We start from the raw sequence: 25345 nt of genomic DNA, 5'->3' as shown, positions 1-25345 counted from the left end.
CCAGTTTTCTATGCCTAGCTGACTTCACTTTCGTCTGGTAGCAAGATGAGAATTACTCCTTCTTTAGGAAATGAAAAATATTTTTTGATAAAATGGCAAGTGAAATATCTTTTACCTAATTATAGTAATATATCTCGTATATTTAAATTATAGTGATGCCCGAGTAACCTCATTCAGAGATTTATGGCACGAAGAGAAAGACGATGAAGATGACGAGGGCCAAAGGTCTGCAAATCAATTTCTGAACTATAATTTTGTCATTCTCTGTACATTTGCACTGGAGTTGTTTCCATATCAGAATACCCAATATATGTTTTTCATGTTGTCACTTGCACTATTGCAAAAAATACCCAAAGGGCAATTAATTGCAGTACTATGGGGAAGGATCATTGGATTGCTTGGAAAGTGCGTGTATAATAGGCTGAATCACCTCCTCCTGTTCTACATTATCCTGTGATTCTAGTGTATAAAGTACAGACAGTTGACACAGTTGTTCAGTGTTCCTACTAAGTTTGCTAGGATGAGCAATGATACACCCAGCAAAGTGTACACCAGAAAATGTCCTGATAACTTGTTCTAATCCATTATTGTCTGATGTTAACTGTATTATGCCCTGTACCATTCCCCTATTTAATTTCCTTCACCTTTGGGGTAGTTGTTGCGGCAAAATTTTACCAACCTGATGGGGATCTGCTCCTTGTCATTTACTAGATGGGAAACTCTTGCTTATTTGTAGATTCTTAAATGTTAAGTTCAGATCAATGTGTATACTTGTACACCTCATTGCCCCATCTGTTGCTAATAATACGAGGAGGCAGGTTCAAGTCAGGAATTATGTATGTGTCATTGTATATGATTCGACAGATGTTAACCCAAGTTGTATTCTGAAACATAGAACAGCACAGTGGTTAGCACTGCTGTCTCTCAGCACTGGGGACCCAGGCTTGATTCCTGGCTTGGGTCACTTTCTGTGTGGACTTTGCCCGTTCTCCCCGTGTCTGCGTGGGTTTCCTCCATGTGCTCTGGTTTCTTCTCTCAGCCTGAGAAACTTGCTGATTAGGTGCATTGGCCATGCTAAATTCTCCCACAGTGTACCCAAACAGGTGCCAGAGTGTGGTGACTAGGAGAATTTCACAGTAACTTAATTGCAGTGTTAATGTAAGCCTTACTTGTAACTAATAAACTTTACAAATATAATTCTGATTAACAATCCTCAATTTTTTTATCCCATTCTTTGAGGATGTAGTGATTAATCTTGGACACAGGTTAATTTGTCCAACAGGATTCAAAATAATTATTGTAACTTTGTGTATCCTTGAGGAAGCTGAGTATCATTTTTATCTAATCGAAGTTTCAATATCATGTGGGGCTGTTAACTAATGCAGGATTTGCATTACACCACATATGGATTTAAATGTGTATCGCTTTGTATGCTATTAATTCCAAGGTTGCGCAGGTAGAGCTTCTTAGGCTTTTCACTGCTGCGTACATTGAGGTAGATTGCTTGCATTTTTTTTCCCCCCAGTGTTTTTCTTTGGCCCATTTACTGCTGTGGCTGTGGACCAGAGTTGAATGGGTTCAAACTTGTAAAGGACGCCACAACTTGGAAACAAACTTCCTTTTGATCGAATATTGTGAGAGTCCTGATCTTAAGTCTGATACTGTGTAAATAAGTTGTTTACTTTTCAGTTTTTTTTTGAGGCCATTCATTAAACTGCTCTATTGACTTTAAAACCTGCGTTTTTTTTTAGCTTTGAAACTTCATATTTGTGTAGTGGAGGAATTACGGTTTAGAATACAGTTCTGGAAATAATTCAAAGCTGAAGGTTTTGCTTACTGTGTACTTGTGCAAATGCAGTTTGTGTCAGCATAAATTCATTGGTTAATCCTGTTAAAACTAATAGCAAAAGTAACTATTGCATAATGTCCCTTTGTTAGAAGTTAGATGAACCATCATATCTGAAATCTAAAGTATGCCATTGAACAAATTGTACTGAAAAGAAAATGTTGGAATTGTTTATTTTATACTGTTGAAGTACTATATTCATCAGTATAGTACTGAAAATATGAAGGAGATTGCATGTTCCTTCAGGATGTAGCTGCAAAATGATTATATATAAATATCTTTTTATTATTATTTTAAAGGTTTTATGCTGGTGGATCTGAAAGAAGTGGCCAACAAATCGTTGGTCCTCCAAAAAAGAAGAATTCTAATGAAGTGGTAGAAGATCTGTTTAAAGGGGCAAAAGAACATGGTGCGGTTGCTGTTGAGCGAGCCGGCAAAAGTCCTGGAGAATCTAGCAAATCTAAAGTATGTATGGCATTAAAAGCCACCAGGCAGAGTTTTAGGGTGGTTTACTGGCCTGTGACTGCCTTACCGATCATCACAGTAACTGGACTGATGTGATACAAGTGCTGATTCATACTGATAATCAATTATTCCACAGTGTTAGGTTTATTATAGTCCAGAGTCAAGTGTTCTGCATTTTATTTCTCCACAGTTGTTTGTTTTTCCTGTTCATTCTCAAGTTTCACCCATTATAATTAGATATAAGCCTATAACTAGTGATTCAAATTAGTCTGTGATGATTTTTTTTAATGAGCCTTTATCTTCAAATTGTTTATATAGATAACTCTCAATTGTGGGCAGTCATGCCTCAAATGCTGTACTAGATCCTGATGCAGAATTTGATCAGGATTGCTGCAGAAATTTGCCTTGAACTGCCAGACTTCCTACAAGGCTGACTACGAAGTTTTATTGCCTACAAATCAGCAAAGATATTGGATTTAATTCTATAATGATTTTTGAAGAAGATTTGCATATCCTTTTCTAAATGTGTTTTTTATCACCACTTCCAAAAATAATGCCTGCAGGCTTTTACATGAGCTAATCTCTCATAATCTATGCTTCATTCAAAACTGTGCTGTCTGCGTCCTAATCCATACTAACACTTATGCCCAATCTCCTTGCAAATCTTCATTACATAGTATTGCACTGAAACCATTCATTCAGCCCAGAGGGTCGATGTTCGGGCTCCCCCAAACCTCTTCCCATTCTCTATTTAATCCCATTAACAGATCCTTCTGTTCCTTTCTCCCTGATGTTTTTCTGGCTCCTTAAATGCATAGATGCTAGTCATCGCAACCACTTCTTTTAGTGACGAGTTGCACATTCCAGCTGCTCGTGGGTTAAAAAATATTCCCCTATCCTCATTGGATTCATCAGTGACTATATTTTATGCATTAATGGCTCCTAGTTCTTATTGCCTGTCCCTACACCCCACTCCACCTCCCATACACATACACCAGTAGCAACATCATCTCTATGTCAATCCTATTAAATCCATTCACAATCTTAACGATCTCCATTAAGTCACCCCTAAGTCTTTTCCTAAAAGAGAGTAGGTCCCAATCATTCAATTCTGTGATTGGTGTAATCTCCTTAGTTCTGGTATCTTCTCATAAACATTTTTACTACTTCTTCAGTGCATTCAGTTTTTTGAAATATAGAAATTACAAGTACTCATCAACCCCCTTCCAAGTCTCCTGAAAAATCTATGGATTACACCTAATCCTAAATTTGTAACTCCTCTTGCCCTTTGTTGCAACCCTTGTTCTTTGGTTGTGTGATTTTTGGAATTCTGTGTATCTTCCATTGGTGGTTTAGCTATATTCATTTTGCTCTCGATACCCTGTTTTGCATTCGGTTTTAAAAGGTTTACCACCATTGAAAGAATGCTCCGTGGTTTAACATATGCTATATTACTACAAATTAGCTCTATCCTTTATTCCTTGACACCTCATTCTGAGGTACCTTAGGTTGCTCCTACATTAAAGGTTTGTTGGGACATCATAGACAAACCTAAGCCTCAAATGTTCATATGTGAACATTTGCCCCAATCAGATTTATTTGGTAGAGAAAAGGAATTGGCATCGTGTATTTCTTTTTATATTTCATTTTTTCTCCTCTTGATCCTGTTCAACTCAACAATACTGAGGTCAACCATATCACTCCACTTACAGCTATCTTAATATTGATTGGAATTGAACAATGTTATTCTGGTAGTATGCATTTCCCCACTAAGCACATGCTTTATGTACAACAACTTGATTCCTTGGGTAGCAAATTAATTTTGTTAATATGTTAACTTGCATTTCAGTTATGTAACTGAGGGAACCTAACCTTTTGATATGACTGCTGTAGTTGCCCTAAACACAAGAAGGCAGACTTCATATTCAATAAGTTTTCTTTTTACCAAGCTGTGAAACTTTGTTTTTCTTCTCTTTCAAAGCCATTTGGTGGTGGTGGTTACCGTTTAGGAGCAACTGAAGGAGAACAGTCTGCATATGTTACAGGGGAGAGGAGACCAGAGACAGCGCAAGATGTGAGTTTTATAAGAAGGTGCTTTCTGGCTTCAGCTTAAAGTCCTGAATAAACCATTCAGTTTGAACAATTTTAATTTATATGGAAAGATTAGAAATATTTTTAAATTGTTAATCGGCCTGTATTTTATCTAGTGGATGACCCTTTGTGTCATGAATTTTCTTTGAAACGTTTTCCTTTCAGTCCAGACACTGGTAGAATTATGCTAATTTTTTCCCCCCAGATGTCACAATCATAAACCTATTCTGCAGTAGTGTAAGGCATATTTCAAATATGTAATAGTGTCTCTAATTAGGTTCTGGACATTTTAAGTAAAGTGTTTTCTCTCCAATTTTAAATTGGCAGGAATTTCCACAGTATTTCCATAGTGTTCTCCTTTCTTAATTCTCTAGATGTGGACAATAGTGGATTTATTACCCGTCCCTAGTTGTCTTGGAGGCATTTATATCAACTGCTATAGTTTAACTTTGGGTCATATGTAGACCAGGCCAGGTAGTTTAGCTTTGGGTCACATGTAGACTAAACTTGTTAGGAGTGGCAGCTCCTACCAGGAATGAATCAGTTTGATTTTTTTTTTGTCAGCCTAAAAATTCTCAGATTTGAACCCTGAGTTTCTAGTCCACGGCTATAAGCACAAGACTGCTGTACCTCCTAAAAAGAGGAAAGAAGAAACTTATTAAATGCAGTTCTTTGAAGTGATTTTATTACACTCATAGTGTGACTCACATTATAGGAAATGTTAATCTTTAGAGCAAAATAGTCAATGACTCATTACAAACATTTAAATTCGAAATTGAGGTGAGCATTAAATTAAACTTGAATTCTTGCTTTGTTTTAATTCCAGTTGTTGTTACTATTGTTTAATTTAGATTAGCTGTTGTTTGGAATGTTGCTGATGTTCAGTCTGTGACTTCATGCAGGGTGTAGGCTCAAGGATCGGTGTGGGAGGAATGGGTTTGAATTTATGGGGCATTGGCACCAGTATTGGGGCAGATGGGACGGCCTTCATCTGAATCGTGCTGGGACCAGAGTCCTGGCAAATCATATAACTAGGGATGTAGATAGGGCTTTAAACTGATTAGTGGGGGGGAGGGTGCAGAGGTAGGGGGAATTACAAAACCTAAAGTAAAGGAGAGGATACGAGTGCAGGTTAATGTTGAGGACATTCCACTAACTAAAAGAGTAGGGGGCACGGAAGAGGTTAGTAGCATTTCTACAGATAGGATCCAGATAAAGGCTGGCATAAAGACACTTTACCTGAATGCATAAAGCATTCAAAACAAAGTGAATGAGCTGATGCCACAAATCAGCACAAATGGATATGATCTAGTGGCCGTTACAGAAACGTGGTTGCAGGGTGACCGGGACTGGGAACTGAATATCCAGGGGTATGAGACATTTAGGAAGGATAGACATGAGGAAAAAGGAGGTGGGGTAGCTCTGTTAATAAAGGATAATATCAGGGCAGTAGTAAGAGAAGATATAGGGTCCAAAGAGCAAAACGTGGAATCGTTGTGGCTGGAGATAAGGAATAGTAAGGAGAGAAAGTCGCTGGTGGGTGTAGTCTATAGGCCCCCAAATAATAATTTTGAGGTGGGACAGGCTATAAACAAGCAAATAATTGATGCGTGCAAAAACAGAACGGCGATAATTATGGGGGATTTTAATCGGCATATTGATTGGTTGACTCAAGTTGGATGCGGTGGGCTTGAGGAAGAGTTCTGTTGGGATGCTGTCGGGATAGTTTCCTTGAACAGTATGTAACAGAACCTACAAGGGAGCGAGTTATCTTAGATCTGGTACTGTGTACTGAGGCAGGTAGAATTAGGGATTTTCTTGTGAGGGATCCTCTTGGGACGAGTGGTCACAATATGGTTGAATTTCTGATGCAGATGGAGGGTGAGAAAGTAGGGTCCCAAACCAGTGTCCTCTGCTTGAACAGAGGGAAGTATGATAACAGGAGGACGAAATTGGCTAATGTAGATTGGGGGCGCAGATTGGTTGGTAGGACAGTGGAGGATTTTTAAGGAGATCTTTCTTGGTACTCGGCAGAAATATATTCGATGGTAAAGAAGGACTGTAAGAAAAGGGATAACCAGCCGTGGATATCGAAGGAAATAAAGGAGAGTATTAAATTTAAAAGCTAATGCGTACAAAGTGGCTAAAAATAGTGGGGAATTAGAAGATTGGGAAAGATTTTAAAAAACAACAAAGAATGACTAAGAAAGTGATAAAGAAAGGAAAGATGGAGTATGAAGCTAAACTAGCTCTAAATATAAAAAATGATAGTAAAAGTTTTTACAAATGTATAAAGAAGAGGAGACTGGCTAGAGTGAATGTTGGATCCTTGGAGGACGAGAGGGGGGATTTAATGGTGGGTAACGAGGAAATGGCTGAGAGTTTAAATAAGTTTTTTTGTGTCGGTCTTCACAGAGGAGGACACAAATACTTTACCGAATATTAAAGATAGACGATTGGTGGGGGATGAGGTCCTTAATACAATTACTGTTACTAGAGAGGTAGTGCTTAGTAGACTAATGGGACTGAAGGTAGACAAGTCCCTGGGACCGGATGGAATGCATCCCAGGATTCTGAAAGAAATGGCAGAAGTAATGGCAGATGCCTTAGTAATTATTTATCATAATTTGCTGGACTCTGGGGAAGTGCTGACAGATTGGAAAACAGCTAATGTTACGCCACTGTTTAAAAAAGGTAGCAGACTAAAGGCAGGGAACTATAGGCCGGTTAGCTTAATGTCCGTAGTTGGAAAAATGTTAGAATCCATTATCAAAGAAGAAATAGCAGGACACCTAGAAAAGAACGGTTTGATCAAGCAGACGCAGCACAGGTTCATGAAGGGGAAGTCGTGTTTAACGAATTTACTGGATTTTTATGAAGATGTGACTACTGTGGTGGACAGAGGGGAACCGGTGGATGTGGTGTTTTTAGATTTCCAGAAGGCATTTGATAAAGTGCCTCTCAGAAGGTTAGGGTACACGGTGTTGGGGGTAAAGTGTTAGCGTGGATTGAGGATTGGTTATCTAACAGGAAGCAGAGAGTTGGAATCAATGGATGCTTTTCTGGTTGGCAGTTAGTGACTAGTGGAGTGCCACTGGGATCAGAGCTGGGGCCTCAACTGTTTACCATATACATAGATGATCTGGAGGAGGGGGCTGAGTGTAGGGTAACAAAATTTGCTGATGACACGAAGATGAGTGGAAAAGTGAATTGCGTGGAGGACACAAAGTCTGCAGAAAGATCTGGATAGGCTGAGTGAGTGGGTGAGGACCTGGCAGATGGAGTATAACGTTAGCAAATGTGAGGTTATCCACTTTGGTAGAAATAATAGTAGGAGGGAATATTATTTAAAGGGTGAAAAGCTGCAGCACGCTACTATGCAGAGGGACCTGGGGGTCCTTGTGCACGAATTGCAAAAACTCAGTTTGCAGGCGCAGCAGGTGATCAAGAAGGCGAATGGAATGTTGGCCTTCATCGCGAGGGGGATAGAATATAAAAGCAGGGAGGTCTTGCTGCAACTGTACAAGGCACTGGTGAGGCCGCAACTGGAGTACTGTGTGCAGTTTTGGTTCCTTTTTTTGCGTAAGGATATATTGGTCTTGGATGGAGTACAGAGAAGGTTCACCAGGCTGATACCGGAGATGAGGGGGTTAGCTTATGAGGAGAAATTAAATAGACTGGGCCTGTAGTTGTTGGATTTTAGAAGGCTGAGGGGGATCTTATAGAGACTTACAAGATAATGAAGGGGCTAGCTAGGGTAGAGGTAGAGAGATTCTTTCCGCTTAGAAAGGAAAACAGAACTAGAAAGCATAGCATCAAGACGGGGTGGGGGGGGTGCAGTTTAAAACAGAGTTGTGGAGGAACTTCTTCACTCAAAGGGTGGTGAATCTCTGGAATTCTCTGCCCATTGAAGTGGTGGAGGCTACCTCATTGAATATATTTAAGTCACGGGTAGATAGACAAGGGAATTAAGGGTTATGGGGAGAAAGCAGGAAAGTGGAACTGGTCCACTTCAGATTAGCCATGATCTTATTGAATGGCGGGGCAGGCTCGAAGGGCTAAATGGCCTACTCCTGTTTCTTATGTTTAGGGCAATGAGGTCGCAAGAAACTGAAACTTAGTTATGTGGAATTTTACACCTGTAAATTCTGGCAGTTAGATAAGGAACCATTTTGCCTGTCAACCTTAACGTAATTATCTAGATAGCACTGTCCCTTGAAAAGAAAACTGGATTCCATCTCTTTCTGAATGTTGTTCAACAGGTTCATGTCATACTGAAGCTCTGGAAAAGTGGTTTCAGTGTTGATGACGGTGAGCTGAGAAACTACACTGATCCTGCCAATGCCCAATTCCTAGAAGCTATTAGGCGAGGGTAAGTGACCTAGTTCACAAGATTGGTCATACGTGGCTATGTTAAAATTCAGTTGCTCAAGGTACATTATATTTGTAACCAGTGTAACTTTTCTAAAGCGGCTGTTCCTGGATAAGTTCTACAGCAGGAGCAAAATGTACTTGTCTGACCAATATGTCTTGTTAAAACACGGGGATGCAGCTTTATGTGATGAACTTCCGATCTCAGGATGGTATATACTGGAGGTGCCTTCTAAGATGTATTATAGGACCTCTTAGAAGTCCTGACTATGTGTGAATAGTCCAGAAAGTTTGGACTTCCAATGAGCAGTTCTGGAACCCTCAGAAAAAGTCTCCAACTCTTGAGTTGGAGATTCCAGATGATTCCGACTTACTTACCTGAATGGTTAACCAGGAAACAGTAGGAAAGAAAAACAATTACAACTCTTGGGTAACTTTACAACTGAGCCTCTGATCATTGAACATGCTGAACTGTGCCACCCTATCCAGCTGGCATCCTACCCATTCCCATCACTCTGCTCAAAACCTTACCCTCTTTATCTAACACAGTGTAGACCAATTCGATGTCCCAAAACTTTTCAGTGCATTAGTGAATGAAGATTTATAAAATACAGCATGGCTAGGCTTCCCTGCCAGTCCTACAATATGAGGACGAACTCCCAGGGTAGACCGTGGTGTAGTGGTAATGTTACGTGGGAACAGGAGTGTGGGTCATTCAATCCCTTGAGCCTGTTCTGCCATTGATTGAGATGATGGCTGATTTGTATCTTAACTCCATTCACTTTTTTAGGCCCCATATCTTTTATACCCTTTGTCTAGCAATAACTTCTGCATCTCAGAAATAGATGCATTTACTTGAACGAGCATCTGCCACTTTCTGTGGCAAATTTCTACCGCTCTTTGCGTGTAGATGTGTTTTCTGATTTCTCCCCCATGGACTGGCTGATTTGTAAGGCTGTATCCCTTTCTTCTGGATTGTTTCACCACTGGAAAAAACCGCTCTCAGTTTCTTTCAAAATCCTAAAAAGCACAATCAGATCATCCCTTAACTTCCTACATTCCACTGAATACAAGCCTAAAGCCCAGCTTGTATATTCTATTCTCATAACCGAGACCTTTGCATTTTGAATATCTTCTTTATGATTCTGAAATAGCACTTTTGTTTTTAGGGTAGTTCATCCCCCTCTGATGTCATATCTGGTCCAGTCTCTTATTGCTGAGGAAAGCAGTTTTAAGGAAATAAAAATGGTCAATTCTAGCAAAATATTTTTTCTGTCCTCTTCCATCATCATATTAATGTGGATTAGAATCATAGAATCCCTTCAGTTCAGAAGGAGGTCATTCGGCCCATCGAGCCTCCACCGACAACGATCTATGTTATCCATGTAACCCCACATATTTACCCTGCTAATTCCCCTGACACTAATGGACAATTTAGCACAGCCAATCCACCTAACTCGCACATCTTTTGGACTGTGGGAGGAAACCGGAACACCCGGAGGAAACCCACATACACACTGGGAGAATGTGCAGATTCTGCACAGATAGTGACCCAAGCCGGGAATCAAATCTGGGTCCCTGGCGCTTGAGGTAACAGTGCTAACCTGTGCCACCCTTTATATGCTTTGATTTTTTTTTTTGCCTTGTTATCATTATTTCAGCAGTCTCCAACATTTACAAATTAAGCTCGATAATTTGAAGCTTTTTTGGTGTAGGTAGGGAGTGCTCTGTCGTTCACTGCAGATAGTTGAGGGAGTGTCAGTAATGTTGATTAGAGCTCTTATCAGGATCTAGGTTCTTTCAGTCTAGAACATCATAAAATTTTGGATGATCCAATTTATTCTGGAATGTTTGATATACTAAATGATATACTAAATACTAAATGATATACTAAAGGAGCAACTAACAAAACTGAAAATTATTCTATTCTGACTGGGCCGCTCATTTGAATAAGTATAAAGAATCTCCTGTCGGAGTGTTGCTAAAGCCAGTTACCATATAATTTCCATATGTCATTGTTTTGTTACACATGCAAGATGAGTGCATGTGTTAGTACATCGAAAGGTCAATCAAGCTAGTCTCTCACATAACCCTGAGAATTCTCACCTCCTGATTTTGGTGGTATGGCAGTGCAACTCATTTGACTTCAGGAAGAAGTTAAGGTTACCTGCTTTCAGAACAATTCCAAAATACTTTGCAGAAATTATTTTGTACTTTCATATGGAGCATTAAACTGTTAAGTTTCAATTCCTGATGCTGTTTCTTATTTCTTTATTGAGTATGTTTCATTCTTCTACTTGCAGTGAGATTCCACTGGAGTTGCGAAGATTGGCCCGAGGTGGACAGGTAAACCTGGACATGGAAGACCACAGAGATCAAGAGTTTGTAAAATCAAAGGCTGTGTTTAAGGCATTTGGAGGAGAAGGACAGAAGTTGGGGAGGTAAATGTAGTAACCTTGTACAGGTATTTGTTTTAAGTCGAAACTTTAAACCACTTTTAATACCTGTATGGGATTCAATTTAAATGTGATTAACTGCAGCAATTTAGTGAATCAGTGTGAAGTGGTGGTAATTGGGAATAGTAATGTTGTTGAGTTCAATGTCTTTTTTCACTTCTTCAATTTGGTCAATTCCCAATGAAAGTCTTTCCTCAATAGGTGTGAAAGTTCAGGTGAAATTAATTGAGAATTCATTGCGTTTATCTACCCAAAATGGAGAAAAAACAGTTGGCCTTCTACTGATTGGTTTTACAGGAGGATGGGAATTGATATGTCATCAACTTTTGCTTTGATTTATTATTGTCATGTGTTTTAGTATATAGTGAAAAGTATTGTTTTTTGTGCATTATACAGACAAACCATATCGTTCATAGAGAAGAAAATGAGAGAGTGCAGAATGTAATGTTACAGTCATAGCTAGGGTGTAGAGAAAGATTGACAATGCAAGGTTGGTCCATTCAGAAGTCTGATGGCAGCAGGAAAAAAGCTGTTCTTGAGTCAGTTGGTACGTGACCTCAGACCTTTGTATCCTTTTCCCAACAGAAGGTGGAAGAGAGAATGTCTAGGGTGCCTGGGGTCCTTAATTATGCTAGCTACTTTGCCAAGGCAGTGGGAAGTGTAGATGGTATTAGTGGATGGCAGGTTGTTTTGCATGATGGATTGGGCAACATTGCGACCTTTAGTAGTTCCTTGCAGTCTTGGGCAGAGCAGGAGCCATACCAAACTCTGAAAAAATGCTTTCTAAGGTGCATCTGTAAAAGTTGGTGAGAGTCATCACTGACATGCCAAATTTCCTTAGTATTCTGAGAAAATAGAGGTGTTGTTGGGCTTTCTTAGCTGTAGTGTCAGCATAGGGGGACCAAGACAGGTTGTTGGTGATCTGTGCACCTTAAATCTTGAAGCTCTTGATCATTTCAAATTTGTTCCTGTTGATGTACACAGGGGCATATTCTCCACTACATTTCCTAAAGTTGATGAAAATCTCCTTCGTTTTGTTGACATTGGGGGAGAGATTATTGTTATTGCAGCACTTCACCAGATTCTCTCTCATTCCTGTTCTCTGTCTTATGATTATTTGAGATCCGACCCACGACAGTGGTGTCATCAGCAAACTTGCAAATCGAGTTGGTGGGGCATCTGCCCGCACAGTCATAGGTGTACAAGGAGTATAGTAGGGAGCTGACAACACAGCCTTGTGGGACACCAGTGTTGAGGATGATCATGGAGGAGGTGTTGTTGCCTATCCTTACTGATTGTGGTCTGTGGGTTAGGAAGCTCAGGATCCAGTCACCAGATGGAGGTGGCAAGCCCAGGCCTTGAAGTTTGGTGATACTTTTAGATTGTACTGAGTTTTTTTCATACTCTTGGATGTGTCCCAAATTTCTGACCTTTATCATTGGTTAGCCAAACAAATGTCCCTGATAAGTCATCAAAAAATGGATGCATCCATCATGCCATCTGGTGAAGATGAGAAATGCAGAGTCAGACTTTCCCATAGAGAGGGAAGTTGAATCCTTCCAGGCTTGCTAAGAACTCTGGGAGTGATGATGGTAGTAGTATGAACATAAGGATTAGGAGTAGGCTACTCGGCCCCTCGAGTCTGCTCTACCATTCAATAAGATCATGGCTGAACTGATTATAACCTCAACTACACATTGCTACCTACCCCCAATAACCTCCAATTGAAATACATTAATATATTGAGGTGCAAGTAGTGAGTTGGTATTATAGAACTTGGTTATTGCTGAAGAAAGACATTTTTTTGTCAAAGTCTTTTTTTTCTTGTACTCGTCAGTACAGTTCACAATAACACCAACGTAAGGGAAACCACAAATGTATACTATATGAGTTTTGATTGATTGTTGGTAGAGCATTCTATTAGTGGAGATACTGCATAGTAACAGCATGAAACAGCTAACTTCACTTGTTGCTCAAATTTTTGACACCTTTCCTTTCTAGGGTAATCTGAGATAATTTGAGCAACAGGTGAAGCCAACTGTTACATGCTACTACTCTGCAGCACAAGTGATACGTGCCACTAACAGGATGCTGCTGTCTATCACACAAATAAGTAACATAATATATGAATTTCAGTGCTGCTGTGATGCTAGATATGTAGGCTCTATGTCCCAAAGATTGGGTGGGTCCTATGAAACGTGTCCCTTCTGCTGTTTGCAATGAACATGGTACAGGCCACAACCATAACCAATCAGCTCATGCTTGCAAAAGTCAAAATGCAGTATCCAGCCTGTGTGGCACAGTGGTTAGCACTGCTGCCTCTCAGTGTCAGGGATCTGGATTAAATTCCGGCCTCTGGTGATTGTGTGGAGTTTGCACATTCTCCCCATGTCTGTGTAGGTTTCCTCCCACAGTCCAAAAGATGTGTGGATTAAGTTGATTGGCCATGGTAAATTGACCCTTAGTGTCAGGGGATTAGCAGGATGAATATGTGGGGTTACGGGGTAGGGCCTGTATGGGATTGCTGTCGGTAATGGCCTAATGAGCCGAATGGTTTTCTTCTGCACTGTATTAATTCTATGATTGTATATGATCCTGCAATTGGACAATCTTTGCTAAATAGTCCTTAGTGTACTAAAAATTATGTTGTCAAACTTAAATGGGTCATCAATCAGGCTGGCAGGGTTGCACACTTGTGTGTACTAGAAGCTATGTATATTAATAAACAGGGCCCAGTCCTATGCAAATAGAACATGTTCACGCATTGTCTGTTTCAGCTAAACAAAGTAAGTACAGCCATTTGCTGATTTATTTCTCAAGGCAGTACCTTAATCAATCAAAGTCAGGCTGTTGGTTAAATTTCAAAGAACTGCTTGGCAGTTAACTGTCTCACCATGAATTGTTGCATTCTCCATGGCAACACCCCAACCAATCAGAGTCCATTTGTCAATCAATTAGCATTAGCATTCATACCAGTATAAATTTGTTTCCCTTACCTTGGTATTCTTGTGAATTGTGAAGATGGGTACAGGGCAAAAAACTTTCCATAATACTTTTTGAGGTGTGGGGTAAAAGAGTTAAAATAAAATCCAGAGGTTGCAGGGGATTCTCCATTTTTTTTATTCTTTCAATGGATTTGAATGTTTTTGGCAAGGTCCTTGCAAAGGTGGTGGTGAACTGTCTCCTTGAAATGCTGTAATCCATGTAGTTTATCTACCGTTATGTTGAAGAGGGATTTCCAAGATTTTGTTCCTGGAGCAGGGAAGGAATGGCAATATAGTTCCAAATCAGGATAGTTTCTGGCTTGAAGGAGAACCTGCAGTTGATGAGGTTCTGATGGAAGTTGCTGTTGATTTCAGTGCATCTTGTATTTGGGGCAGCGGGGTGGCATTGTGGTTAGCACAGCTGCCTCACAGCACCAGGGACCCGGGTTCAATTCTGACCTCGGTGACTGTCTGTGTGGAGTTTGCATGTTCTCCCCATGTCTGCGTGGATTTTCTCTGGTTTCCTCCCATAGTCTAAAGATTGTATGGATTAATTTGATTGGTCATGCTAAATTACCCCTTTAGTGTCAGGTTACTAGCAGGATGAATACGTTACAGGGATAGGGCCTAAGTGCGATTGCTGGTGCAGGTTCAAAGGGCCAAATGGTGGCCTCCTACACTGTAGGGATTCTATGGTACATACTGCTGCCACTGAACGCCAGTAGTGGGAATGAATGTTTTAGGTGGTAGATAGAGTGCCAATCAATTGGATTGCTTTATCTTGAATGGTGTCAAGTCCTTGGGTGTTGTTGGAGCTGCATTCATACAGGCAAGTGCAGAGTATTCCATTTACACTCTTGATTTGTGCCTTATAGATAGTGGACAGACTTTATGGAGTTAGGGTCTGACTTAACTTCATGTTACTGAACCAGCAATAGCACGTACAGAACTAGCAGAATAACTAGAAGAACAATGAGAATATCGTACAATCCTTGGTATGTTTTATACATTGAACAGCATCTTCTTTCATCATAAAACAGATTTAGGTTGCAAATTTAATTTTTAATTCATTGTACCACTTTGCGAAATGTAGCCACAGTGGATACACTAAGGATTGAAAATCTACAGTGTTATGTTTAACATCGCTACAGTTCTATGCTGCCATCTTTTGAGAGTTGTGAAATCTGGTCAGACTTTGACGAGGGCTACTTTCCACTCGTTAATAATACAAGTGAGAATAAAACTAGTTTTCACAGGGAGATTAACAAAGGAAGCATTGCTACCAATTTTCACTGTAACTTCTGTTTTTTTTGTGCTTGGCCAACTTGATGCATGATCCTCTTAAGAATGACATGCAGCCATGCATGCACAGATTTTGAAAGAGTCATTTCTGTTTGTTTCCTTTGTGGTATATTCCCAATTGCTGGTCTGTCTTGCACCCCTACAGCTTAAAGGGACTATTGTTTGATTGACATATCATACGTGGACCACTTGTGTTTCTGTAGTCAGCAGCAGTCATCATATTGCAGTGCTCATAAAATCAAAAATGTTCTCCAAATCCAATTTTGCCACTACATTTGATGGTTTGCCAGTTTATACAAAAATAATAATCCATACAGAATGCTACCTACATCAAAAAGAAATCATTTGTTTTGTTATCAGGCTGTTGCATTTCTTTTAAGTTTCTTGGCAGTTTCCCTTTTGTGGGATTGGGAGGGGTAAGCTTGTACACAAAAAGATACTGACAATGCTTTAATGCTGTGACTGGCGGTGCTCTATTATGGTAATAAAACTATTCTTTTGTACCATTGTTTATTGGTTTGTTATGGATGGGGACCGGCAAGGTGGGTGGTGCAACATTGCCCCCTTTTTCATTCAAACAGTAAAGGAGGGACAAAGAAAATAGTGCAGAGACCACAGAGAAATAAATGGTGCCTCATAAAGGTTCCAGAGTCTAAAATAAAAGTCTAATGAGATATTTGTTTACTGAGATCAGCAGATTGAAAACTGATGCTGTACAATTCAATTTTCCTCAGAGAGGCATGCAGTGGGTCTTGCAGGTGATGGTACAAACTTCCAGTAGAAACAGAGTGTAGATGAGGCCCAGCATAGATGGGCAGACTTCCTTTTCTGATTTAGATGGTAAAATGGCAGTCTGAGCTTACGATTCCACAAGGCAATATTACTTGTTTCACAAGCAAGAGATCCATGTCACATGATGTCCACCTCTCCACATTGTCTTTAATGTGTATTCCTCATCTGGGTCCTCAAGGTTCTTAAATGACCCAACCATTGAGAATTGAAAGGATAGTCGTGGGATCCTTTGCCCTAGCAGATGATTAGACTGTGGTTGGTCAAGCTGGGTTATGAAATGCAGATTACCTTTTGTATAGTTCTTTGAATTTGGTCTTTGCAACCCACAAGTGGGTCGTTAGTGTTTCTTCAGGGAAAATAAGGTGCACATTTTTTTCAAAACTGCCAGGCAGCGCCTTTTATTGAATGGTCACATACAGGCATGGATTCAGCCATTTTAAAAGATCTTTGTGTGGTTCTTAACATTGACATAGCCATGAGGATATCTATTTATATTTTATAAAACTATACAATGAGATCTTTGTCCCCTCACAGTTAGCATTATGTATTATCAACTGTATATAAATGTGGTTAAATTATATGAAGAAATAATTACAAGCAAGTTTGCTTTTACAAGCTGGCATTTGCAATACTTTCATATTCTACACACACACCCCACCCCGGCTGCCCCCCACGAGAAACAAGTTTGTTGTGATATTCTCTGTCTTTCTGATGGGAAGTATTTCATCAGTTTTAATCTGGACGATTTGCAACTTCCTCCAGGAGAACCAAAGTCAAGGACCCATCTCAAACTCTGCTCTCATGGATTCTTTCCTCTATACTCTGACTGGTCATAGTTTGAACCTGGTCTGCTGATTATATCTTTCAGTCTTGCTCAAAATTAAAATTGCATTCTATCCTCACCAATGCTACTTGAGTTTCCATAGCATCACCCAACTCTGCCTCTAGCCCTACATTACAAAGAACAAAAAATTACAGCACAAGAACAGGCCCTTCAGCCCTCCAAGCCTGCACCCACTATGCTGCCCGACTGAACTAAAACCCCCTATTCTCCTGGGGACTATATCACTCCGTTCCCATCCTATTCGTGTATTTGTCAAGATGCCCCTTAAAAGTCACTATCGTATCTACTTCCAATATCTGCCCTGGCAGCAAGTTCCAGGTACCCACCACCCTCTGTTTTTTAAAAAAAAGAAATTGCCTAGTACATCTCCTTTTAAACCTTAACCCTCGCACCTTAAACCAAATGCCTCCTAGTAATTGACTCTTCCACCTTGGGGGAAAAAGCTTCTGACTATTCACTCTGTCCATGCCACTCATAATCTTGTAGATTTCTACCAGGTCATCTCTCAGCCTCTGTTGTTCCTGTGAGAAGAAACCAAGTTTCTCCAACCCTCCTTATATCTAATACCCTCCAAACCAGGTAACATCCTGCTAAATCTTTTCTGTACCTGCTCAAAAGCCTCCACATCCTTCTGGTAGTGTGGCAACCAGAATTAAACACTATATTCCAAAGGTGGCCTAACAAAGGTTCTATAAAGCTGCAACAAGACTTACCAATTTTTAAGCTCAATGCCCCAGCCGATGAAGGTAAGCCATGCTGTATGCCTTCTTGACTACCTTCTCCACTTGTGTTGCTACTTTCAGTGACCTGTGTACATGTCCACCCAAATCCTTCTGCCAATCGATACTCTTAAGGGTTCTGCCATTTACTGCATATTTCCCATCTATATTAGACCTTCCAAAATGCATCACCTCGCATTTTGTCCAGGTTAAACTCCATTTGCCATCCCTTCGCCCAAGTCTCCAACCGTTTTATATCCTGCTGTATTCTCTGGTCCTCATTACTATCTGCAATTCCACCAAACTTTGTATCGTCCACAAACTTACTAATTAAACCAGTTACGTTTTCCTCCAAATCATTTAGATTACTGCAACCCTTAAATCAGCTCTCGTCTTCCCAAGACTTAACTATTGGAGTGCTCTCCTTGCTGATTTCCTATTCTTTCTGCTTTAGAAACTAAACCTAGCCACTTGTATTCTGCTTTGATTATTCTTCCCTATCCTTGCTGATCTATGTTTGTTTACTGGCCCTCAACACATTTATATTTAAAATCTTTATCTATTAATTTCTTCATAATTGTGCCCCATTCTTATCTCTTTGGGCTTGTTCATTTCTGGAACAACCCATTCTTCTCACTCTGAACTCTTGTGCTTTTATCAATGTTGATGGCAAAGTCCTGAACTGTTTCAGCCCTTCTATCTGGAGCTCATTTCCTGAATTTCGAATATTCATCTACCTTTTATTACAAATCTCAAATATCTTTATCTAAACTGCTTATCACTTTCCCTGAAACTCACATTCTAGACTGTCATCGATCTGCTTCCATCTACTTATGAATTGCCAAATTGTTGTCACTACTTGCCTCTCTTTTTCTCATCCTGCCGAAATGGATTATCTCCACATGGCTCCACAGGAAGTGCAGCTTCCTAGTGTCTCTTTGTTAATTCAGTGCCAGCTTCTGCAGAAACAACTTCCTTTTTGAGCCTCTTTGGACTCGAATACAGTTTTTGTGTTAAAAGCATTCCATCTATTGCGATCAGTACATGTACCTTAGAACGTATTCCTGTAACATGTTCCTGTTCTATGCCATCTTTAAACTTTTGTATTCCTTGCGCACCTTCATGTCTTGGAGAATTGCTTGTGTTTATCTTCGGCCAAAGAATTTATCCATTTTGTTTTTCTACCTACTGCACTGTTGTCCTTATCCCAGGCGATATACTGATCGCAATAAATGTATTTCACGACAACACAGAGGCTATTATTCTATTAATACTTCACATGCAATCTTCCCTGCTAACCAGCTTTACGTTTAATCTTCTCTGCTAACCGGTTTTATTTTCCAGTGCATAAAAAAAAAAGTAAAACTGGTTAGCAGGGAAGATTAAACGTGAAGCTGGTTAGCAGGGAAGATTGCACGTGAAGTATTAATGGAATAATATCCTGTGTTATCATTAAATAAGACAGTGAGGATCTAGGTAGATGAATAGTAGAGAGAGACAGAGCAGGAAAGAATCTTTTTTTTCCTCTTTTGATTGCACCCACTCATTTGCACAGCAGGAGTTTCTGTTCTGCTGTTCAAGACAAGAGAAGTCATTTGACTTGCCCCCTCCCCCTGCCACCCAAACAAAGTCACTGCATCTAACTTGCTGATTAAATGATTCTAGAGTGTTTACCTCCAGAATTCTACTGATTTAAAAAAAACCATTGCAGTCGTTGGTTGAACTATGTGAGGAAATACTTCCTTAAGTCCCGTTCCTTAAATCACCGTTTAGCAATTTGTACATATATCTTAGAAAGGAGTCTCACAACATCAGGTTAAAATCCAACAAGTTTATTTGGAATCATGAGCTTTCAGAGCACGGCTCCTTCAGCAGGTGAGTGTTAATAGTCCCATCTATTGCAATCACTATATGAACCACTCACCTGATAAAGGAGCAGCACTATGAAAGCTCATGATTCTGAATAAACCTGTTGGACTTTAACCTGGTGCTGTGAGACTTCTTACTGTGCCCACCTCAGTCCAATATCTCCTTCACTTGTAGTCTTTATGTGACTTGAAATATTGCTTTTGATTTGACTTAACCTTTTCTGCTCAATCAAATGTATGAGGTTGCTTCGCATTTGTCTTCTTTTAAATTGGTAAAGGAATCTTTTTAATCTTTCCATGTAGCATAATGTTTTGAATCAGCTTCTTGGTCCCTCTCTACATTACTTCCACTGATTGGATGTTTCATTTGTGCCTTACCAAGGGAGGCAATGTTGCAGTGGTGTTGTAACTGGACTAGTAATCCAGAGACCCATGATCTCTGGAAACCTGGGTTGGAATCCAACTACAGTGATAGTGAAGTTTGAATCCAGTTTAAAAAAAATCTTGAACACATTTGGTTCACTAAAGTCCTTTTAAGGAAGGAAATCTGCTGTCCGCTCTACATGTGGATCCAGGGATGGCACGGTAGCACAGTGGTTAGCACTGCTGCTTCACAATCCCAGGGTCCTAGGTTCGATTCCCGGCTCAGATCACTGTCTGTGTGGAGTTTGCACATTCTTCTCGTGTCTTTGTGGGTTTCCTCCGGGTACTCCGGTTTCCTCCCACAGTCCAAAGATGTGCAAGTTAGGTTGATTTGTCATGATAAGAAATTGCCCCTTAGTGTCTAGTGATGTGTAAGTTAGTGGGTATCATGTATGGGGGTATGGCCTGGGTGGGATTGTGTTCAGTGCAGACTCGATGGGCCGAAGGGCCTCCTTCTGCACTATAGGGTTCTATGATCTATGATTTAAAACATAATTGACTCTTAAAAATGACCTGGGATGGGCAATAACTGATGCCCACCCGCATCCCAAAAAATTAATATATATATATATATTCAGTTCAAAATTTGTATTTCTGCTTCATCAAAGTTTTAAATTCTGATATAAATTTATAAAAAACAAGACATCTTAGTGGACCTCCTATTTTTTCTTCCCCAGCGGTTGTGTGTGATGCTTCTTGTAATCACTGTGAAGTCACTGTTGATTTGCTCAACAAAATGCACCAGTACTACTCATCCCATCTGAGGATTGTTTTAGCCCAACTCATGTTAAATTCAATCATGTCATGGTTTATGTCACCATGAATTTTAAAAAAAAAATCATTTTACAGGATATGGGTGTCACTGGCTACACCAGCGTTTATTGCCCATCCCTAGTTGCCCTTCAGAAGGTGGTGGTGAGCTGCCTTCTTAAACCACTGCAATGCTACTTTCTCTATTGTTGTTATGCATCACTTGCTATTACCAAATAAAACTGCCTTTCCTGGAACCCAGTCATGTGTTACGTGATGTGTATTGACTCAGATTCTTATTTGGAAAATCCCAGTTTATAATGGGTTGGTTAAAAATTTCCCTGAATTTTCTGTTTGAATTGATTTATCTTCTCTCTGCATACGATGCCCTTCCCTTTTCACTTTAATGCTTTGTTCCGTACTTGCAGCTATTTTCACTCCAGTTGTACTATATATTTCCAATCAGAATAATTTGTTGGGAAACATGTTCTTTACCAGTGATAGGGCTCCCTGATGTGTTCAATCACTTTGCCTTCATGCCTATCTGTTTGTATGTATAACTGTAAGAGATTAAACCTAGTCATTAAAACATGCCTTTTCTTGCTTTCCTGCCAGTAACTGTTGCTATTTGTTAATGTTAGGGGACTACAATCTGACCTTGTTTGAGATTAAACTTTTGAACCATATTTTGGATCACATTCATTTGCAGTTGATTTTGTTCACTCCACACACCCTTACCTTTTCTACTCACTGTATTGGTGTTTGAGTTGTTAAAGGGTCCTTGAGAACAATTTGGGGAAACTGACCCTTTTTGTTTTATATTTGATAGTGCCACACCTCAGCTAGTTAGTACAACTTCCCCAGCACAACAAGCAGAAAATGAAGCAAAGGCAAGTTCTTCTGTTAATGTAAATGAACTACAGCCCACCACTAGTATCCAGATACGGCTTGCGGATGGCGGACGCCTCGTTCAGAAGTTTAATCACACGCATAGGTAAGATAATGGGCTCATTTTCAATTTTCAAGCTCATTCCCTATTTTCAGAAGAGAATTGACGTCACTAATTGTCTTAGTGGCCTGTGTGTGCAAAGTGACCTAGTTATGCAATATTGGACATATTTTGTTTCCCATGTCCTGGCAATAGCTGCTGCATTATAGCATGAGTGCTGTAAAAATGTTTACACTGTTCTGGCTTCCATGCTGCATAGAAATCCTTGCAATAATGTTAAAATGTGAAAGAAAATGTCATCCAGCTTCTCAAAAGGATGACTTTTCATAGAATACTAGAATCTCTACAGTGCAGAAGGAGGCCATTCGGCCCACCAAGACTGCACGAACTTTCCGATAGAGCATCTTACTCAGGCCCTATCCCTGTAACCTCACATTTTTCCCACTAATTCCCTTAACCTATACATCTTTAGACACGAAGGGACAATTTAGTGATCCAATTAACCTAACCTGCACATCTTTGGACTGTGGGAGGAAACCCACACAGACACGGAGAAAATGTGCAAACTCCACATGTCACCCAAGGCTGGGATTGAACCCAGGTCCCTGGCGCTGTGATGCAGCAGTGCTAACTACTGTGCCACCATGTCGCTCCAATTCATTTCATTTTTACTGGAGTTCAAGGTACGTCTTTCAGTACCTTATTTCAGGCATATAAATTGATGTAAATCTAGGCATTAATGTTGAGCTATTTCACCAAGGATATTATTTGATCATTCCCTCCTGAGTTAAATTCAGAATACACCACAATATGTTCTCCGTTCTACCCCTTGAGGTCTGAGGCTGGTATGGAACACCTATCAGCATCTGAGCTAGCTATCGCATCTCAGAAAATATATTGTACTTCTGGCCCTTTTAGTCTGTGTCCCAGTCCATGCATTTCCCAAGCTTCAGCAAAACAGTATAATTCTTTGGCCTATTATTGGGATTGAACTCTCAGCAACTGTCCCTTCCCTTTTACTAAATGTCAGTTGAGAATTGGAAGGGTAATTGATCAAAACTAATTGTAAAATGCTGCACAAGTATTCTCAAGAGGTAGGCTTTTCACGTTTGGTTTCCAATGGAAGAATCACAACTGAGTTTCTAAACATGACAGTAATGCTTTTATTTCTCTGGAACTTAATCCAAGTTTTAAAATACTCGCTTAAAAATTTTTATTCTTGTTTTCAAATTGCTCCACGTCCTGGCCCCCCTGTAATCTCTTCCATTCTACAATCCTCAGATGTCTGCACTTCTTTAATTCTGGCCTCTCGAGCATTCCTAATTGGTGATCACACCGTTAGTTGTCTAGGCCCTGAATTCCAGAATCCCTTCCTTAAACCTTTCTGCCCTTCCATCTTGCTTTCCTTCTTTAAAAACAAATTCTTTGAACAAGCTTTTAGTCACCAGCCCTAATATCTCCTAACATGACTTGGTGTCATTTTTTGTTTTATAATGCTTTTGTGAAGTACCTTGATGTTTTATTATGTGATGGGTGCTATATAAATCAAAGTTGTTTTGAAATACAGTGACTCTTTCATGACAGCCATTTGTACAAGTAACAGCTCTCAAATTCTTCATATTTCCATGAGGTAAATTATGAGCAAACCTTGTTCCAGTATCTACTGTGAGTACATTAATGTAATGGAGTTTTTAGGTTCCGCTTAAAAGCACTGGAATAATCCTTCATTTTAGTATCTCACAAAAGAACTTTACCTGAACAAGTCAGCACATGCAATAGTGCACTGTAGTGTCAGCTTAGATTGTGTGCTTGCACCTGTCACTGTTTTCCAATACCTCCCCAGCTGATCATTCTTTATGTCTTGGGTGTTAGAGGGTGAATATTTGCAGCCAATTCAACCATTCTGCAAAGGTATTCGAACTGAATTCTTATCAATATCCTCACCCAACAACCAAAGAACTCCACTTTTCCAGCAGTAGACACTGGAAAACAGTCAGAAGAAACAAACTTCTCCTGCCACTTTATTTGAAATAAACTAACAATGTATAAATCCTGATTTTTGTCTAAGTCAGTCAGTCACTCCTTGGATTAAACTCATTGAGCCATCAAATCAGCAAATCCATTGGAAAGGAAACAAGTGCCTGATTTAGGCCAAATTTTGGACTTATTGATGTAACACAAACTATATCAGGAAGAGGTTGATCATTATAGCACCCTCTCTTTAGAAATTTTAAGGAATCCAATCTGTGTGGAAAACCTGGGATTTGTTTTGAACATTTTTTTTGAGGAAAAGTAACTTTTTTTTCTTCTACAGTGTTGAGGATATTCGACATTTTATTATTGATGCCCGACCAGCTCTGGCATATACTCCTTTTGTGCTGATGACCACTTTCCCTAGTAAAGAGCTGACAAACGAGAATGAGACCCTGAAAGAAGCCAATCTGCTGAATGCTGTAATAGTACAGAGGCTGAAATGAATGCACCTCTCCATCAAACCTCACGTTTGTGGAGTATTTGAACTGTTCGGACTTTGTTAGTTTAACTCACTGGTTGTGATAAATTGAAGAAAATGCTTTTAAATGAAACTGTTCACCCTTAGAGTTATTCAAGTAATAACATGTGAGCATTCAGTTACACAGCTTTAAGCGTGACTTTGTGATATAAACCTTAATTGCGTATTCTGATTTGTAATTTTTTTTGCAATTTTTAAGTGAAAATATTATACATTAAAGTTCCAATCCACAAATATAAGTTGATGCAATCCTACTAACTTCTATTTTCTTGTGACCGCTGTTGTACTGGGGATGGGACTGTAGCTTGATTGAATTGCGTTCTAAAATTAATTTCAAACTTAAAACATTCTATGTTGTGAAATGGGTCATGTACCCAACATTGTTCATTTTGTACATTACTGCATCAAATGAATAATCTGAGCAGAGTGTTACTGTGAGTTTTATTTTCAGCCTGGATAATGACTTTCTTTGCTGCATGGTGGAACAGTTTCCAAAAGTGTTTTTTTTAAGAACATTGCCTATTGTCCATCAAAGTTACTAGGAATTCAATATCAGCAAATAATTAGAATGCTTGTCCTTGTTCTCCTGTATCTATAATTAGCTCATACCAGAGAAACCATCTACTTATTAAGATTCTACGTCTTCCTCCATGTGTCAGATCCCACTTTGCTTTTAGATTCCCAGTACCATTGTAATTTTTTTCAAAACTCCCTTTAAAAATGACCAGGAATGCTGTTTTGATTTGTGACAAACAATTTTATATTCCAGTCACATTCCAAAGAATTTTCTTTTTCATTGCCTCTTTGCCGTAAATATTTGCCTTCTCTCTAAACATCAGTTGAATAACCAAGTAACCCTTCATAATCTTAAACATCTTGAGTGGAATTGTGAACAAAATAGGTGACCAAAGTATCAGTCTTACACTGTCTAAATCTCTCTCCAACACAACTGAGATTTTGGATGTGAGATTTG

At 39.6% G+C, this 25345-nt stretch overlaps 1 protein-coding gene across 1 annotated transcript in view; it reads left to right on the top strand.

Annotated features, from left to right (window-relative positions):
• The window catches only part of nsfl1c (NSFL1 (p97) cofactor (p47)), a 30830-nt gene extending 6029 nt beyond the window's left edge, over positions 1-24801 (top strand). The window contains exons 3-9 of the mRNA XM_080204938.1: positions 154-225; positions 2146-2311; positions 4293-4385; positions 8665-8774; positions 11077-11214; positions 21741-21905; positions 24175-24801. Coding sequence (XP_080061064.1) covers positions 154-225; positions 2146-2311; positions 4293-4385; positions 8665-8774; positions 11077-11214; positions 21741-21905; positions 24175-24337 — 907 coding nt within the window. The 3' untranslated portion in view covers positions 24338-24801. The remainder of the gene's footprint in view (positions 1-153; positions 226-2145; positions 2312-4292; positions 4386-8664; positions 8775-11076; positions 11215-21740; positions 21906-24174) is intronic.
• The last annotated feature ends 544 nt before the right edge of the window (positions 24802-25345 follow it).

The sequence above is a fragment of the Carcharhinus amblyrhynchos genome, chromosome 16 (genome assembly GCF_965287045.1).
Source record: "Carcharhinus amblyrhynchos chromosome 16, sCarAmb.v2.hapA, whole genome shotgun sequence".
Lineage (NCBI taxonomy): Eukaryota > Metazoa > Chordata > Chondrichthyes > Carcharhiniformes > Carcharhinidae > Carcharhinus > Carcharhinus amblyrhynchos.
The sequence above is the reverse complement of the archived record's forward strand: the minus strand, read 5'-3'. Positions and strand labels throughout refer to the sequence as shown.